Source organism: Lynx canadensis, chromosome C2 (assembly GCF_007474595.2).
Source record: "Lynx canadensis isolate LIC74 chromosome C2, mLynCan4.pri.v2, whole genome shotgun sequence".
Taxonomy (NCBI): domain Eukaryota; kingdom Metazoa; phylum Chordata; class Mammalia; order Carnivora; family Felidae; genus Lynx; species Lynx canadensis.
The window spans coordinates 5,413,446-5,432,512 of NC_044311.2; the positions used below are offsets into that span (position 1 = coordinate 5,413,446).

The 19,067-nt window shown below is 39.4% G+C and overlaps 1 protein-coding gene across 6 annotated transcripts in view; it reads left to right on the plus strand.

Moving 5' to 3' along the window:
• Positions 1-19,067, plus strand: part of GOLGA4 (golgin A4) — a 126,785-nt gene that overhangs the window by 95,825 nt on the left and 11,893 nt on the right. For all 6 annotated transcript variants that reach the window (XM_030328626.1, XM_030328629.1, XM_030328628.1 and 3 more), the window contains 5 exons: positions 2,136-2,249; positions 4,954-4,974; positions 5,175-5,243; positions 7,887-7,962; positions 16,124-16,227. In XM_030328626.1, coding sequence (XP_030184486.1) covers positions 2,136-2,249; positions 4,954-4,974; positions 5,175-5,243; positions 7,887-7,962; positions 16,124-16,227 — 384 coding nt within the window. The remainder of the gene's footprint in view (positions 1-2,135; positions 2,250-4,953; positions 4,975-5,174; positions 5,244-7,886; positions 7,963-16,123; positions 16,228-19,067) is intronic.

Consider the following 19,067-nt stretch of genomic DNA (forward strand, 5'->3'; position numbering starts at 1 on the left):
TATCATGGCTACATTTCCTTTTGACATGGGCTGCATTTTAGTGATTTGGCTTTGGTGTAATAACCAGACTTTCAAACAATTTCCATGGTGCGCGTTAACATTGAATTTAATGAGTTTTCTTTATTGTTTTTACTTTGAAGTAAACAGTACTTTTTTTTCGTCCTCCAAGAGACTAGGATACTTTTATAAAGGAAGTTACAAAATTGTTTCTTAAAGTACAAAATAATACAGAAGGGATTCTTCTCCTAATTCTTAGAGGGTTTACTGTAGATTGGTGTCCCACAACTGTCACAGGAAATGTCAGACATCGCTGATTGTCGTATTAAAACCTGAGCCCAACTGAATAAGTAGCTGTAGAGGTGATCCTTTCAAAGGTGCCTAAACCACATTGACATAGACGTCCACACAGGATATGCCGTGGTAGAATAAAAACAGTAAACCAAGACCGTGGGCAATAACATTGACAAGAGTTTGTGGTTGCTGGTGTTTTAGGGGTGGAGGCTAGGTTCAAGCGAGCCTCAGTGGGGAGATGTCTGAGGAGGCTGGTTACCAGATGGCCCTGCTTATGTTGCCGGAAGGGGTTCAGTCTTTCTCAGTTGGTCTGTTTCGTGACAAGTGGCATTTAAAAGTAAATTTTCCAAGTGTCCCCGTGGTTCGTTGCCTTATTTTGTGCCAGGGGCCTGTTTACTTTTGTTTGTTTTGGGGGATGATGGTCCTGTCCAGTCAGCATCTGTTACATCACATACCCGTTGGTTGCTGCTTTTCCTGTTTAGCTTCTTACTCAGCAAACACTTGTCCTGTCTTCATTACTCAAATCTGATCAATATTCCAATTCCAAATGTTCTTTCAGCACAAAGGTTATTGCAAGATTTATAAGAGCAAGAAGAGGTCTGGACTGCTCTGTATGATAAGTCAGGGCAGTTATCAAGACAAATGAAGAAATCTAGAATGGGCAATAGCCTTTACAAGGTAATCAAAGCAGAAGAGAGAATGATTTGAATACCACATTTTCTAGGTAGGAGTTTTGGACCGATAAGTCACATATACTTTTTCAGCTTTGTTTTTTTTTGTTGTTGTTTGTTTGTTTTTGTTTTTGTTTTTTGTTAAGTTTGGGGCAAATGGAGACATTACATGGCTACTAATACACTGGACAATAACTTATTTTTTTTTATTTTTATTTTTTTACATAGACTTTAGTTGAACATTTTAGCCCAGAGAACCACTGGTGTTGTTGGGAGGCACATGTATAGATGTGCAGGTGTACTGAACCAGGACAAAGAATCATTTCTTGATTTTCACGGCTTTTCCAAAGGGTTGGGGAAGGCCTGCACAACTTCTTGTGATCAGTACGTTACTAGCTGGTTGAGCACTGCTGTGCCTAAAAGTACTAGTTTATAATTTTTTTTAAGTGTATTTATTTGAGAGAGAGAGAACAAGCACAAGTGGAGGGCAGAGAGGAGGAGAGACAGAATCTGAAGCAGGCTCCACACCATCATAAATAAGTTTATTTATTTATTTTGAGAGAGACAAAGGGAGACAGCATGAGCAAGGGAGGGGCAGGGCAGAGAGAGTGAGAGAATCCCAAGCAGACTCCACACTGTCAGCACAGAGCCCAGCTCGCGACTCGAACTCCAAAACCATGAGATCGTGACCTGAGCCAAGAGCAAGAGTTGGACGCTTAACCGCCTGTGCCACTGAGGCGCCCCTCTCCTCATTTATGTGAACGGGTATTTTCTGGAAATCAAATCCTAATGTGGAAAAGGGCAGAGTCCTAACACACAGGCCCTGTGTCCGAGTTCTGTCACCACCTGGCGAACACCTGCTGGTTGTTCAAACCTGAGAGCCCTAGCTTCAGGGGAAAGACACTGCTCAATGGGCTTTATGGGGTGGGGACAGAGGGAGTGAGAGGGAACAGTGATATCGTAGGAATGGTGAGCATGGTGTTTAAAGTGGGATATGAAAGAAGGTGTGTAGAGCATAGTCATGACTGATCATAGAAACAGTGGTTTGTGCCTCCAAACTGTTTAGGTATTTGTTTCTCCTTCAGAGGTGGTTTTCCATATACTGCGTTGCCTCTCTATGATGTTCTTTTTGATATGTTAATTAACACTTGTTTGTTTGTCTTTATCCTAAAGGCTCGTGAAGAGGAAATGACTGCTAAAGTAATGGACCTCCAGACTCAACTCGAGGAGCTACAGAATAAATACCAGCAAAGGCTGCATCAGGAGGAGAATCCTAGCAATGATAAAGTGAGGGGAACTGGTCTTTGCTGCTGTTTCTTAAAGACACTGTCATTTCTGTCATTTGACTTGCCTGCTAACATGCATACCTACCTCATTTAATCCTACCCAAAACCTTGAGGAGAGAGGTTTTTGCCTCTGTTTTATAGGCCGTGAAACCAAGGTTCATAGAGGTTAAATAAAGTGTCCAAGCTCACACTATAAATGTTATGTTGGGAATTTAAACCTTATCTGCCAGACTTCAGAGCCTAGACATTTCTTTTTTTTTTTAAATGTTTATTTATTTATTTAGAGAGTGTGTGTGTGCACACGAGTGGGAGAGGGGCAGAGAGAGAGAGACAGAGAGAGAATCTCTGCACTGTCAGTGCAGAGCCTAACACGGGGCTCGATCTCCTGAACTGTGAGATCATGACCTGAGCCAAAAAAAGTCAGACGCTCGACCAACTGAGCCACCCAGGCATTTTAAGCCTGGACATTTCTTTTTTCTAATTTTTTGAAAAAATATTTATTTATTTATTTTGAGAGAGAGAGAGAGAGATTGAGTGTGAGCAGGAAAGGGGCAGAGAGAGAGGGAGACACAGAATCCGAAGCAGGATCCAGGCTCCCAGCTGTCAGCACGGAGCCCGATGTGGGGCTTGAACTCACGAACCGCGAGATTATGACCTGAGCCGAAGTCGGATGCTCAGCCGACTGAGCCACCCAGGCGCCCCTGGACATTTCTGTTACAGCAATGCTTCTTAGTCTTTTCCTTAGAAAGAAAGAATACAGCGGAAAGTGAACCTCATGGCCCAGGGGCTTAGGCAAAAAGCGTCCATAGAAAATTGGATAATTAAAAAAAAGTTCGTGATGTTTTTATTTACTTTTGAGAGACAGAGCATGAGTGGGGGAGGGGCAGAGGGAGCCAGAGACACAGAATCCGAAGCAGGCTCCAGGCTCCGAGGTGTCGGCACAGAGCCCGACGCGGGGCTCGAACCCACGAGCTGTGAGACCATGACCTGAGCCGAAGTCGGACGCCCAACTGGCTGAGTCATCCAGGCACACTGAAAATATGATAATTTTGAATTTTTATATTCTGTGCTAAACATTCATATAGATTTTATATTCTCTTCTATAATACATCCTTATTTGTAGTCACATAAATTGTTTTTGGTTATTTATCAGTAAGAAAAACAATTTCTGTTTTTCTCCTTGGTTAATGGACTAGAGGCAAATGTAGTGGGATTATTTTGGAAAATGGGACTGGATTCAGAGCTACCTGGCAGTACATAACTAGGCATTTTTAGAATTCCAGCCGTATAATCGATGCTATGAAGATAGGCCATGTTTGCCGTGTGGCTGCCTTTCACAGTCTGCACCCCAGCAAATGCACGCTGATAGGGCTTGTGGGCCCCAGTTCGAGACGCCGGACAGGGTACCGGCCTGAGGCCATGAGGTTCGTGACCTCCTCGTCGAGGGCTGTAGAGGATTCATTATAGAATGTCAGTTACCAGGGAGCAATTTTCTGGACGACCCGTTGCCTGGATCACTTCTTCCAGATGGAGAGGAGAAGCCTTTATAAGGGGCTCTGCTATGCTGCGCTACTTGTGCATATATCTTACTTAGCAGTTAGCGCCCAGCAGGTTTACTGGACTATTTCTCTATTTCTTTAATAGTTGCAAGTTAGTTTTCCTGTTTTTGGTTTTTGCCATCTGGTCACGATTTGAATAGACCAGGTGCTGTTAAACATTAATTCTCTGAGGAGAGTACATGTACTTCACTACGTGTTCTTTCCTTAGTATCAGAATAAGCATCGTTGCATGTAGTGTTACTTTGACCTGTGTTGGGATGCCTTCCAGTATTGAAACATGAAATTAATATTCAAAAGGTCTCCTGAGTCCTTTACCTTGTGTCAAAAGAAAGGGGAGAGAAATTGGGGCGGCTGGGTGGCTCAGTTGGTTAAGCATCTGACTTTGGCTCAGGTCGTGATCTCGCGGTTTGTGAGTTCCGCGTCGGACTCTCTGCTGACAGAGCGGACCCACTTCAGATCCTCAGTCTCTTTCTCTCTCTCTCTCTCTCTCTCTTTCTCTCTTCCCCTCCCCTGCTCTCTCTCAAAATTACATAAACATTTAAAAAATCCTTAATTATTATTTCTACGCTAAAAAATGTTTTGTTTTATTCTTCATGAGTTTTTATCCTTTCTTGAGCATCTTTGATGCTTCTGGGAGACAGTGAGTTACGTATCAGTGTTGAGTTCAATGAAAAATAGTTTGTAATTATAGCTTCGAGTGGATTTCCAGAAATTGTCCTTTAGAAGTTTCCCTAAGGGGCCGATATGCTTTAACTAGATGTTAATATGTTTAATTTTTTTGAATCATAGAAATAATAAATGAATATATTCTTGTTATAAAAGAGATAATACGTAAGTATATAGAATGAGCCTCCTCTGGTGGGCACCTGTCCTTGCCAAGTAGTAATCATTGTTAGGAGTTTGGTGAGTGAATTTCCAGTACTTTTTCTTTGTGTTTACCTGTGTTGGTGTGTATCCACACTACAATAGTTTGTGTAACAAAATAGACCAGGTTAAAAGCAAATGTTTAAAGTTGTCTCATCTCAAATCTTATCACTTCCAAAAGACTAAGTTTTTATTTTCTAGTTATTTCCTATTATTCTATTTTATTGTTTCCTACAGATTTTAGTGTAGTATCCACTCATTTTTTTTCTTTTCCATTTTCAGGTAACAATTATGGAGTTACAGGTAAGACTAGTTCTTCATTGAATTTGACTGAAGGCAGTATATTGTATATTGTATTGTGTATTGTATTCAGGAGTATTTTGTGTTTTAAGTTAAAACATAAAGGTAACTGTTTTAGCAAGGAAAATTTTACGAAGCAATGTAGTATATTCAGGCGGTGATGAAATTCATACGCGCTTCAGATCTGACTTTTGTTCTTTCAGACACAACTAGCACAGAAGACTACTCTAATCAGTGATTCAAAGTTGAAAGAGCAAGAGTTCAGAGAACAGGTACGGGTTTAATTGGTGCCTTCTGTTTGAAACTGACTGCCTTAAAATTTACATTAGTATGTACTTGGATCTCATTTAGCTAATTTTTAAAAAAGACCTGATATCATACTGATTTAATAGTTGGCTTTGCCATTTTGTCTTGCACAGGAAATTTTATTCCCAAATCCGAATGTGCTAGAGGATATCTCTTAAATTTGTGATCGATCGCATGTATTTAAACAAGAACATTTGCATCTTACTCTTTCCAGTGCTTAACATCTTGGATAAGAATTTTTGTTTAATTTGTAATAACTTAAGTTTTTTAAAAAAGCAATTTTCTGGGGCACCTGGGTGGCCCAGTCGGTTAAACATCTGACTTCAGCTCAGGTCATGATCTCCCAGTTTGTGAGTTCAAGCCCTGCATCAGGCTCTGTGCTGACAGCTCAGAGCCTGGAGCCTCTTTGCATTCCGTGTCTCCCTCTTTCTCTGTGTGCCCCTCCCTTGCTCACACTCTTTCTCTCTCTCTCTCTCTCTCTCTCTCTCTCTCTGTGTCTCAAAAATAAATCAACATTAATAAAAATTAAAAAAGGAATTTTCTTGTTTTTATCAGAGGGAAAAATATATTTGACATCAATTTTTACTACTTTTTCCTAGTGGCTAAATTGTCTTACTTGAATAAGTTTTGTCCATATATTGTCCAATTATTAGATTTAAAAAGGATTATGTATATGTGCCTAAAAGGATGCACAAGCATAAAAATCCCAGTGTACGTGTGTCTGTGGTGCATCATCTTTAGAAGTCTTTTTTTCCAAACTCCGGAGAGAGAACGACACAAGTCAGCAGGCTGTTTGAAGGCTACATCTCTGGGGATTTTCCAGTTTTCTTAAAAAGTCATACATACAAAAATCTTGATAATCGTTGAACTTAGGTAATGGATGGGCATATGGGCATTAATTGTACTATATTCTCTGTGGTGAGTACGATAGAAAATTTTCACAGTATTTTTAAAAAAATTATGGACGCTAAGTCCCAATGCTACTTAATTTTTTCCTACTTCCCAGTGGTTTATCTTTTCTCATCTATTCTCAAGATTGCTGCCTTAAAATTCCCTTCTTTTAGCATCCTCAAATTTTCCAACTGCTAGCATGGCAATTTTTATATTAGTTATTTTTATGGTGGCAGAATACACATAACGTAACATTGACCATCTTAACCAAAGTGCATAGTTCATTGACATTTAGTTCATTCACAGTGTTGTGAAACAATCACCATTATCTAGTTCCAGAATTCTTCATCACCCCATCAGAAAACCTCCTAACCCATTAAGCAGTCATTCCTTGTTACCTTTTGGCAACCGCTGATCTACTCCTGTGTCTGTGAATTTGCCTGTTAGGAGTATCTTTTGTAAATATAATCATATAAAACCTAGCTTTCTTTTTTTTTTTTTTAATTTTTTTTTTTAACATTTATTTATTTTTGAGACAGAGAGAGACAGAGCATGAACAGGGGAGGGGCAGAGAGAGAGGGAGACACAGCATCTGAAACAGGCTCCAGGCTCTGAGCTGTCAGCACAGAGCCCGACGCGGGGCTCGAACTCACGGACCGTGAGATCATGACCCGAGCCAAAGTCGGACGCTTAACCGACCAAGCCACCCAGGCGCCCCAAAACCTAGCTTTCCTATGTGGCTTCTTCTGCTTAGCATGATGTTTCTAAGATTCATCATTGTGGCATGTATCAGTACTTGATACTTTTTTATGGCTGAATACTATTTCATTATATGGATATACCGTACTTTGTTTATCCATTCGTCAGTTTATGAATGTTTGGGGTGTTTCTACCTTTTGGCTATTACGAATAGTGCCATCAGGAACATTATGTACAAGTTTTGGTTTGAGTACCTATTTCCGCTTTTTTGGGGTATGTATACCCAGGAGTGGAATTGCTAGATCATGTGGTAATTATGTTTCGCTTTTTGATGAACCGCCAAACTATTTTACGTGGCGGCACCATTTTATGTTCACACCAACAAAGTTATAAGGATTCCAGTTTTTCCACATCCTCACCAACAAGTGTTTTGGATATAGCCATGGTAGTTGGTATGAGGTGGTTTCTCATTATGGTTTTCATTTGCATTTTCCTAATGACTGATGATGTTGAGCATCTTATTATCTGCTTGTTGGCCATTTGCATGTCTTATCTGGAACAATGTCTGTTCAAGTCCTTTGCTCATTTTTTAGTTGGGTTATTTGGTTTCGTGTTTAGTTGTACGCTTCACACTTGCATGCTAGATACAAGTCCCTTATCGGGTATGTGATTTGCAAGTGTTTTCTCCATTTTGTGGGTTCTCTTTTGAGTTCCTTGATAATATCCTTTGAGGCACAAAAGTTTTACTTTTGATAAAGGTCATTTTGTGTATTTTCCCTTTTGTTGTTGTAGATATGTTTCTCTATGTTGTATGTTGTAGATATGTTGTAGATATGTTTCTCTTTTGTTTGATGTAGCTATGGCTTTTGGTGCCATATCTAAGAAACCATTCGTATTAATTGTATTTGCCTGTATTCTGTCTTCAGTATTAAAGAACCTAGTGCCTACAGAAGCCCTTTTTTTTACATATGGTTTCTGTGTGAATCTTATGATACAATTTGAGTATTTGTTACTTTCAGATTCACAATTTAGAAGACCGTTTGAAGAAATATGAAAAGAATGTATATGCAACAACTGTGGGGACACCTTACAAAGGTATGAATGGTCTCTTATGTGATTCGTGGTTATCTCCTATTGGTGCATTTAGGGATGATTTTTGTTTTTGTCTTTGCGCGTCTGTTCTTTACCATGAATATATTTTACCTTTGTAATTCACCGATAACAGCTAGTTTTAAGGAAAGCATGCTAGTAATCTAAAACAAAATAATGCGTATTCATTGTAAAAAAAATCAAACTGCTGCAGTGTGTAAGTGGGACTGCACTTGTTCCACACTATCCAGATGGAACCGACCTACTGGCAATTTATGTATATTCTTCCAGACTCTTCTGTATGTATGCAAACATTTGTATAATCTACTGTATGTACTCATACAGACACAGTTATATCTTTTAGATGCTTCCGGTTTTTACTATAATAGTGCCACAATTATTAACTTTAAGCTTGGATTTAGGGAGAAAATAATTTCATAAAAATTCTTATATTCAAGGTAGGATGATTTGGAAATATTGTCTTGATTGAAATAAATACACTACTTACAAAGGGTTTTAAAAATGAACTTGAGTGTTTACATGGTTATATACAACTATGTAAACTCACAATCATGAGGTAATCATGGTCCTTGAATAATCTCATTACAATTTTCCATTCTCAGTTTTACACCTCACTTCATTAAGAATAGTTTTATTTTGCTAAATGTTTTGTAAAGCTTTCTGCTTCTTCGGGGAAGCACTAGGGCCTAAATCTAAACCTTTCCTTTGTGTTTTTTTTTTTTTTTTTAATTTTTTTTTTTCCAACGTTTTATTTATTTTTGGGACAGAGAGAGACAGAGCATGAACGGGGGAGGGGCAGAGAGAGAGGGAGACACAGAATCGGAAACAGGCTCCAGGCTCTGAGCCATCAGCCCAGAGCCTGACGCGGGGCTCGAACTCACGGACCGCGAGATCGTGACCTGACTGAAGTCGGACGCCCAACCGACTGCGCCACCCAGGCGCCCCTCCTTTGTGTTTTTGAAAGCTCTTACTTAATGCAATGAAATGACAAGATATTATACAATTTTTAATTAAATTAAGCAAGGCCTCGCTTTGGATTCTTTCCAAAATGCTCTTCAAAAACAAGAGAAAACCGCCTTGGAAGTGGCCCGTGGCTCATTGCAGAGGGGACTCCTGCTACAAGGATCGTTTGCCATGTCTAAGTCAGCAGATGCGATCGTCAGCGTAACTGCTGCATCAGTGCTCAGCAGTGCATAGAGAATACTGTTGATTCTTTTTGTTAGTTTCACCTCCAGATTTTTATCATTTTCTTTTGTTCTCAGTTTTAAATCGTAAAATGAACACACGTGTCCAGTTTATTTAATAACTAACACCTGTACGCGTCCCTTCCCTCCTCCGAGAGCAGAGCGTTCCTGTCATACCTTTCATTAGCTGAAATGGTGTAAAGCAAAGAAGCAATTACCATTAATTTATGTGGAAAAATTTTTAGCATCCCCAGACCCGAGAATCTCCTCTCTTAGGCCTGTCTGATACCTTAGACATGTCTTGCTAACAGACGCACAAAACCAATCGAGATAAAACACAGATGCTCACGGGCACGGTGCAAAGCGACAGCGGCCGATACTGAGTGTGGTTGCTGGGGAAGGGGTGAGGTGGGGCCGCGCTGGCTGCAGCGGTCTGTGCCGCGTCTCTGATGGCCTCCTGCAGAATGGATGCCGAGCACGCTTTTCACTTCACCTTTTTTTGTAAAAGCAAAAAGCCTCTTTAGATATCTTGCGGTTAGCAGAGGCATGTACTGATGCAGGCCTTTTGTGAAAGAGAAGCGGCGTGATGTGAATTTTCGGAAGGCGGGGAACACCTGAGTGACGCTAAGTGTGAGGCGCTGTTGCGTATCTCAGCTCGTTTAATCCTCTCACCAGCCCAGTCTGGTTGAATATGCACATTAATCTCCTCACCATGCTGCCTTTTTGTTTTTTTTTTTTAATGTTTATTTATTTTTGAGAGAGAGAGAGAGAGAACGAACATGAGCAGGGGAGGGGCAGAGACGCAGAATCTGAAAGCAGGCTCCAGGCTCGAACTGTCAGCACAGAGCCCGATGTGGGGCTCGAGCCCACAGACCGTGAGATGGTGACCTGAGCTGAAGTCAGACGCTTAACTGACTGAGCCCCCCAGGTGACCATGCTGGGTCTTTCTAAAGAGTAACAACAGAATAAGCACCCATCATACAGGAAGAAATAAAAGATTACTGACCGGTTCTTCAGAAACCTTTATGTAAGCCTCTGCAATAATATCTTTATTCCTCCCCTCACCCTGACTTTTTCCCCGACTCTGTGTTAACCATTGTTCTTCTTCATTGTGTACCACCTATGTATATATTTCTAAACAATATTTTGTTTAGATTTTGCTCGTTTTGAAACTTTATGTAATAGAATCATACTGTAAGGTTGTATTTGTTTCTTTTGCATAATACAAGTTTTGAGATACGTCTGTGTTGTGTGTGGCTCTTGTTCGCTCAATTTGATTTATCAGTTTTGTACGTTCTTGTACACGTCTTCCCCGTACTCACGTGAGAGACTTTCTCTGTACAACTACGACCGGGCTTGCTGAGTCATAGGATGTGAATGCTTTCACGCACATCCTATCCTAGATTGGCAAACTAGATGCAATTTGAAGATAATATAGGAGATTGTTTTCTATGTTTCTTGTACTAGTTTTCATTCCCACCAGCAGTGTGTGTGAGGTCTTGTCACTCCAGCCCCTTAATGCTGGTGCTAAATTAATTCAGCGGCGCTAAATTTAGTAAAGGGCCTTAATGCTTGGCTATGGCCCTTAATGCTAAGCTATGACTTGTGATTTTAATTACCTCTCTCTTACTAGTAATCATGTTGAACATCTTATATGATTGTTCATTTTTTTATTCATTCATTTTAGCTGTATTTCTTCTTTTGCGAAGTCCCAGCCATTTCTTTTTTGTCTCCCCTTTTCCTTTGATTTGCAGTTTTTTTTTTTTTATTTAAAAAAAAATTTTTTTTTTTTTTTTTCAACGTTTATTTATTTTTGGGACAGAGAGAGACAGAGCATGAACAGGGGAGGGGCAGAGAGAGAGGGAGACACAGAATCGGAAACAGGCTCCAGGCTCTGAGCCATCAGCCCAGAGCCTGACGCGGGGCTCGAACTCACGGACCGCGAGATCATGACCTGGCTGAAGTCGGACGCTTAACCGACTGCGCCACCCAGGCGCCCCTGATTTGCAGTTTTAAAACAATTCTGAATATTAATCCTTGTTTTATGTACTACATATACATGTATACATATATGTATGTGTGTGTGTATATGTATATATGTATTGTAAAGATATTTACTAGCTGGTGTCTTCATTGTCTTAATTTTTTTATTTTTTAGATGTATAGAAAAGTAGTAAGTGTGGTATATAATGAACACACACGTACATGTCACCCTCAACAAATATCAAGACATATCTAATCTTGATTCCTCTGTACCCCCAACCTTTCCTAACCTTGCTCTATTGGATTATTTTAAAGTCAGTCCTAAATATCATATCTTATTTGATATAAATAATTTCAGTATACATTTATACAAAGGATTCCTTAACAATAACTGTAGTACTAGGGGCACCTGGGTGGCTTAGTTGGATAAGCATCTGACTTTGGCTTAGGTCATGATATCACGGTTTGTGAGTTCGAGCCCCGCATCGGGCTCTGTGCTGACAGCTCAGGGCCTGGAGCCTGTTTTGGATTCTGTGTCTCCCTCTCTGTCTGTCCCTCCCCTGCTCATGCGCTCGCTCTCTCTCTCTCTCTCTCTCTCTCTCTCTCAAAAATAAATAAACATTAAAAAATAAGATAAAATGAAACCAATAACCGTAGTACTAGTATCACACCAAAAAATTTCACAGCAATTCCTTAGTATGTTCAAATAACTAGTCACAGTGAAACTTACCTGTAGCTTCACAAATGTTTTCTTGTGGTGATGGTGGTAAACAGTTGGTTTATTTGAATCAGTAGCCAAGTAGTATCCGTACCTTGGATTTGATTGAGAAATTGCTTAAATCTCTTTTAAAAGTCTGCCTTCCTTGTCTCTCTGTCTCCCTCTCTCTTTCTCTCTTCTTTTCCTCTTTATTTATTGAAGAGGCCAAATTACTTGTGCTCAAGTTTCACATGTTCTGAACTCTTGGTATTCCAGCCCCTAGTAGTTAGAACGAGGGGCTTGATCAGATGTAGACTGTGTTATTGACAGTGGTGTCTCCTCAAGGGAGCCGTACTATATGTTGCCTCCCAGCGAAAGACACACGTTATCTTTGCAGTATCTTTCACACGGTTCCGGGTGCCGTCAATCTGATTCCTCACCTTTCGCCTTAGACGTTAGCACCCAGTGGTGACCGTTGGCCAACATCGGTTGTTTCACCAGTCATTGTGTAACGGTGATCATTCAGATTCTACCATTTGTTGTGCAGATATTAACTGGCATTCTTCTGTAAGCAGAAATGTGCCCTGTTATCTATCTGGGGTATAGCTCCTACGTGAATTTGTCTTTGCCTGCTCTAACACCTCACTCAATTATGATGACTTTATAATATATCTTGCTGTTGGGGAAGCCCTCCTACTTTCTGTTTTTCAAGAATGTCTTAGCTATTCTTAACTCTTTGTCAATTTAAGTTTTAGAATCAGATTGTAAAATTGCATTCATAACACACACCCAAACCTGGGAAGATTTTGATTAGGATTGCATTGAATTTATAGAAAAATTGAGGAGAATTGGCACCTATATGGGTGAGTCTCCAACCCATAATCATTATTTCAGTCAATAATGTTTATTGTTCTGAGTACCTCTTGTACCTCTCTTCTTACATTTATTCTTAGGTATGATTGTAAATGTAAAATTTGTTTCTCGTTTTTATTTTCCACTTAAATAAATGCATTTTCAGGAGACATTCTTGTGCATTTTTGAAGGATATCTGAGCGTGTCTGCTTTTAACTAAAATTATCTGTAATACACTTAGTTGATTAAGATTGTGTTAAGTGTAGTTAAATGGATTTTCCAGTTGTACATTTTGGAATCGGGCCCAGGTAAAGGATTGTATTAAAAATGCTGAGCAATATTCCCACAAAGTTATTTGGAAAGACTCACAAGAAGCAATGGGTAGACAATTTGGCAAGCATCTTTATTTGAATGATAGCTGATTTCCACTCTCATTGCTTAAAACCCAAAGTAAGAATTATAAAAAGAGGAAGAAATTTCTTTTATATGCCACTGTTAGGGAGAAGACAGGAAAGGGTACATGCATTGGAAAACAGTATTAATTACTTGTCCAGGAAAATGGCTATATGTAAGTGATCTACATGTTTATAATAATAAAATCAATTATTTTTCTGAAAAGTGTACATTGTAAACTCTTACACTTTGCGTCAATCTAGAGGAATGAAACACTTAAGTGTGATATATAGAGAGATGGTTTTTGAAGAGGAAATAGTACATTGTCATTATTTAGTTCTGGGTGCTCTGTATTTGCTAAGTGTGGTTTGAGTGAATTGGGTCTTTAAAAAGTGTATGCTTTTTAAAAGTGAAATATTCCAAACGTACAAACACACAGGGTGTAAATATCAAGTATGAAGATGGTTAACACCTGTGAATTCACCATCTAGAACATCGTCAGTGCTCCTCGTACTGCTCTTTAGTCTCGTATCTCTCTGTTCTCTCCCGAAGGTAACCACTGTTAACGTGTATACATACTGTTCCCTAAAACAATTGACTTTAATGTTTGGGCTGTATAGAAATGATATCAGATTATATGTATTCTGCATATTCTTGCCTTTATTTCACCCAGCATTATGATTTTGGATTTCATTCTAATAGGTGTGAAGCTATAGTTCAACCTTTTTTTTTTTAATTTAAATTCACAATAGTTAACACACAGTGTAGTATTCATTTCAGGAGTAGAGTTTAGTGATTCGTCACTTACATACAGCACCCAGTGCTCATCCCAACAAGGGTCCTCCTTAATACCCATCCCCCATTTAGCCCATTCCCCCACCCACCTCCCCTCCAGCAGCCCTCAGTTTGTTCTCTGTATTTAAGAGTCTCTTATGTTTTTCCTTCCTCGTCTTTTTACCTAATTTTTTTCCTTTCTCCTATGTTCATCTGTTTTGTTTTTTAAATTCCACATATGAGTGAAATCCTATGATACTTGTCTCTCTCTGACTTATTTCACTTAGCATAATATACTCTAGTTGCATACACTTTGTTGTAAATGACAAGATTTCACTATTTTTCACTGCCAAGCAGTATTCCATTGTATACGTATACCACATCTTTATCCATTCATCAGTGGATGGACATTGGGCTCTTTCCATACTTTGGCTGTTGTCAGTAGTGCTGCTATAAACGTTGGGGTGCGTGTGCCCCTTCGAATCAGCATTTTTGTATCCTTTGGGTAAATACCTAGTAGTGCTATTGCTGGGTCGTAGGGTAGTTCTAGTTTTAGTTTTTTGAGGAACCTCCATGCTGTTTTCCAGAGCGGCTGCACCAGTTTGCATGCCCACCAATGGTCCAAACGTTTCCCCCTTTCTCTGCATCCTTGCCAACATCAGTTTCCTCAGTTGTTAATTTTAATTTAATGTGTGTGAAGGTATAGTTTAACCATTTTGAATGCTGATTTTCACAATATATTGTATCTTTATACCATACTTTATTCTCCTATTGGTGGACCTTTGAATTGTCTTAATTTTGCTTTTATAAACAGTGTAACTGTGAACATTGACTTCTGGTGTACATGTGAAGCATTTCTCTAGGATGTACTGGTAGGAATTAAATTACTGCGTTATAGAACATGCTCATCCTTCCACTTTAGGAAGTTCTGCAAAGTGATGTGAAGTTGTTTAGAGTGCTTGTATCAGCTCACTCCACACATGCACAGGCATCTCCGTTGTTCTGTGTACTCACCAGTGCTTGGAATTGTCCGACTTTCGGGACTTTGCCAATCTCAGATGTTATCCGACTTTCGGGACTTTGCCAATCTCATACGTGTGAATAGTACTTCAGGAGCTTTCATTTGTTTGTTTCTTTTCACTGAAAAAATGGTGACTTAAATTCTAAGCCAAAAGGAATATAAAGTTACAATAAAAGGCTGCTTTCAGCTTTGGCATTTAGAGGCTCCCTGATTGTTCATAGCTCTCATAGTGGAAGCTTGATTATATTATCCTACGGCACAGTGTGATCTCCTGTTATTGATTCAGGTTTTTAAAAACTTCGGAGTTATCATGGCATAAATATACACGTAGTAATATTCAGTGTGATTTCATATACCTGAACTGTAATTATTGTTTACTTTTAGGCTGAAATGGGGCTTGATTAACAGATGAACTGTAACTTCTTATGACAGGCTTTAAGATGTCAAATCAAAATATTTGAAAACCACTATAATGGCATTAATATTTCATGTGTTTTCGAGTTATTTTATCTATCCTGTGTTTCAAAACAGTTTTGAAAATTTGATTTAAACCTAAGTGCTTTTGGGGCGCCTGGGTGGCACAGTCGGTTAAGCGTCCGACTTCAGCCAGGTCACGATCTCGCGGTCCGTGAGTTCGAGCCCCGCGTCGGGCTCTGGGCTGATGGCTCAGAGCCTGGAGCCTGTTTCCGATTCTGTGTCTCCCTCTCTCTCTGCCCCTCCCCCGTTCATGCTCTGTCTCTCTCTGTCCCAAAAATAAATAAACGTTGAAAAAAAAAAATTTTAAACCTAAGTGCTCTTATGTTTGGAATACTAGAAAAACTAGAATACTATACTGATATAATGAATTCTTAATAAAATAAACATTATTGTTAATTTCACTCATTGTGGACTGTCTGCAGTCAACCACAGAATATTGAGGAGAGAAATACCAGTTTTAAGGAATCTTTGTATTTCCTAAGTATAGTCTTTTAAAATTGCCATGCCAAAAGGAGGAGGAGGAGGAGGAAGAGGAGGAAAAGATTTGAGAAATAAAATTGCTATAATAATTCTAATTTTCTTTTCCAAGGGAAAAATACCATTGAAATACTTTATTTATGTATGTATGTACAGTACTACACAGTACAATATAATTAATATAAGAGTTATGCCTTGCTTTGTCTGGTGTCTAAGTAATCAGTAGTTGATCTGGATTTTCTTTAAGATTTGATCTTTTTTTTTTTTTTTTTTTTTTTTTTTTTACAGGTGGCAATTTGTATCATACTGATGTCTCGCTCTTTGGAGAACCTACCGAGTTTGAGTATTTGCGAAAAGTGCTTTTTGAGTATATGATGGGTCGTGAGACTAAGGTATAAATAATTTCTGGTGACTTGGCGTGTAGCTTAATTTAAAAGGAAATGTGCCCACTTCTAATACTTGAATACATGTATTGATGCCATATTTTACTGTTAGCAGACCACACATGCTAAAAGGTGATAGGTAATTGTGTTATAGTTCGTTGTTTACACAAATGATTTGTAGATCTTGCTTATATTTGTTTCAGTTATAAAATATTAATTTAAAAAATACTGTTGGATGATGCTAAATACTAAAAATAGAAATTTCATTGACTTAATATTTTGTAAAATATGGGTATTTTTACTTTTGACTTGAAATTTTAGAGTCAAGTCAAAATTTGATTTCATTTTCATGGAAACTTCAGGATAATGTGGAAGTATTGGAAATGGTCATAATTAAGAATGACTACTTAGGGGTATTTCTAAATATTTTACTTTAGTTACAGTGAGAAAATCATTTCAAAACATATGGAATATCAGTCATTAAAATTACCACATCATATAGGTAATAATGCTTGGCTAAATTTGTTTTCTGGAATATTAAATTATTATAAGGTTCTTGAGTGTGTAGTCTTGTCTTTTTCTTGTTTGTATCCCCCGCAGTGTTTTTAAGAGAGCCTTATATTGGACTTTTGGTAAATATATCTTGAATTGAATTGAACCATGTATTTAGGGAAATTCATGAACCTTTCCTCAAACAAATTTTTCATTTAAAGCAATTTCTTTTCCGACATTGCTTCAACTTTTTACCTTCATAAACTTTTACATTGTCCATATACCTTGGCTGAGGATGGGATCATGAGTTTTCCATTTTTAGAAGCAATCAGTGTTTTTAACTTAGGGGTCCCTTGGGGGGTTACTAAGTCAAGGAGTGCTAAGCCAGTTCAGGGATTAATTTGGCAGGTATATTAAAAGCCTAAAAAGTAAGGACATAAGAAATCTCTTAAAAGAATATTATGAACTTATAGATTATAGATTCTGCTAAACACTAGGAGTTATAGAAATCGAAGTCATTTTAATCCATAATATCTGTAGAAATCTCATTTCATTATATCAAATAGTTTCAAATTAAAGTAATATCTAGTGTGATCCTGAACATGTAATACAGAGGGATATATTAATTCACAGTGATTCAGTATTTTTTTTCTTAAAGGGCTTTTTTTTTTAATTCAGAGAACAGCTAAAACTAATTTTCTCCTTATCGTTTTAAAAGTAAAGCTAATGAAAAAATAATAAAAAAATAAATAAAGCTAATGACATATAGCTTCCTCTTATTAAGGCTTGTATTGGATAGCAGCCCGTATTTGAGGTGGGGTAAATAATTTAATGTTACCTTGTTATTGTAGGGAAGGGAGAAGGATATATCTTAAAAAAAAAAAAAAAAAAAGCCTCTCAGCAGTTTAGCCATATTGGTTCATTTGTGAATGTAAAGCTGTGATCCCAGTGTCGCTAAATAAATTACTTACGTGCCTCAGACCGTGTCTTCTGGAGGTTGTGAACTGTGCGGGGTAGGAGCCCTACAGAGCTTGAGTCCTCCTGAAGAAAGACCCGGCGCAAACGTGAGATGTGCCGGGCGCCAGCTCGCGCCGTCAGGGCCGTGCGGTTAGTTTGAGGCTGTGCCTGAGGAGACAGCTGGAAGGGATGTCCCCACGCCCCATCTGACACCTGACTGGGAAGCCATGCTGCCAAGGGCTCTCCCTGCTCTTTTGTCTTCAACACTCGGTGCACCTGGTTACTACAAATGATGAGGCTGTCACTGTGCCATCACAGTGTACAGGTCAATCTAGAACATCGGTAGCAGACGCTCTGCTTAATTTACTGCGTGTTTATTGAGCGCTTGCTCCATGTGGCCTTCTGTTTATCACCCCGATGGATAAGAAGATGAACTTTGACACTGTCCCTAATTCTAAGGAGTTTACTCTACAGTAGCAAAGTGGAGCTGTTTGTAGTTAAGCTTGACGTGATGCAGAATGTAGCCGGGGCTGTTAAGAGAGGCACAGAGTTCTCCTGTTTGCTTGTGAGAAGGTCAAGGGGGGGCATCGTGGAGAAGCAGGTGTATCTGCTGGGCTTTAAAGCGGGATGAGGTGTATGCAGGTGTGGTTTGACTTTAATAGAGGCGCTCAGATGGGAGGGAAAGTCTAGACAGAAGGTCCAAGGCAGGACATTGGGTTTTGGAATGACAAGTCATCTGGTCCGACTGAAACACTGGATCTGTGTGCTGGAAGTGACTCCTTCCAGGGCTGCACAGAGTGTGGAGGGCCCGGGATGACTTCCGAGTGTTGCCTGTAGGCATCGGGGGGTGGCTAGCCCTTGAGCTGAGGTTGACGAGATCAGAGCTGGTTTTAGACACATCTTTCACCGATTTCCTTAATTTCTACACGGTAACAAAGAGTTTGAAATGGAAACCGGGTTGCGGCCTTAGAATGAGCCAGTGTGTGTCGTGGCCTTTGTGCTCTGACCCTCGTCCAGCGCGATATGTGTGTCATCCCCCCTGTGTTCCTTCCTCTGCTTCTGCACACAGTGTTCCTTACTTGATGAGGCAGATGACTTATGTACGAAGACCACATGCAGGACACACATTCTTATGGCATGAAGCTTCCTCTGTCTTCTTCACTTTCCTTCTCTCGGGTTGTGGTCCTCCCGTGCTGTTACGGACACTAAAATTCAGTCTGTTCTCCTTTTCGGTAGAAAGTGTTTCTCATTGTAACCTTTTAGTAAAGCCTCTCCTTAAAGAAGACCTGGCAGGAGACACAGCCTCTCAACCAGCTGGCTCATTTGAACTTTTCCTTACTTCCCAGGGCCCGAGGATACTGTACGTAGAGTAGACAGTCTGACAGGCAGAGAGAGCCTGG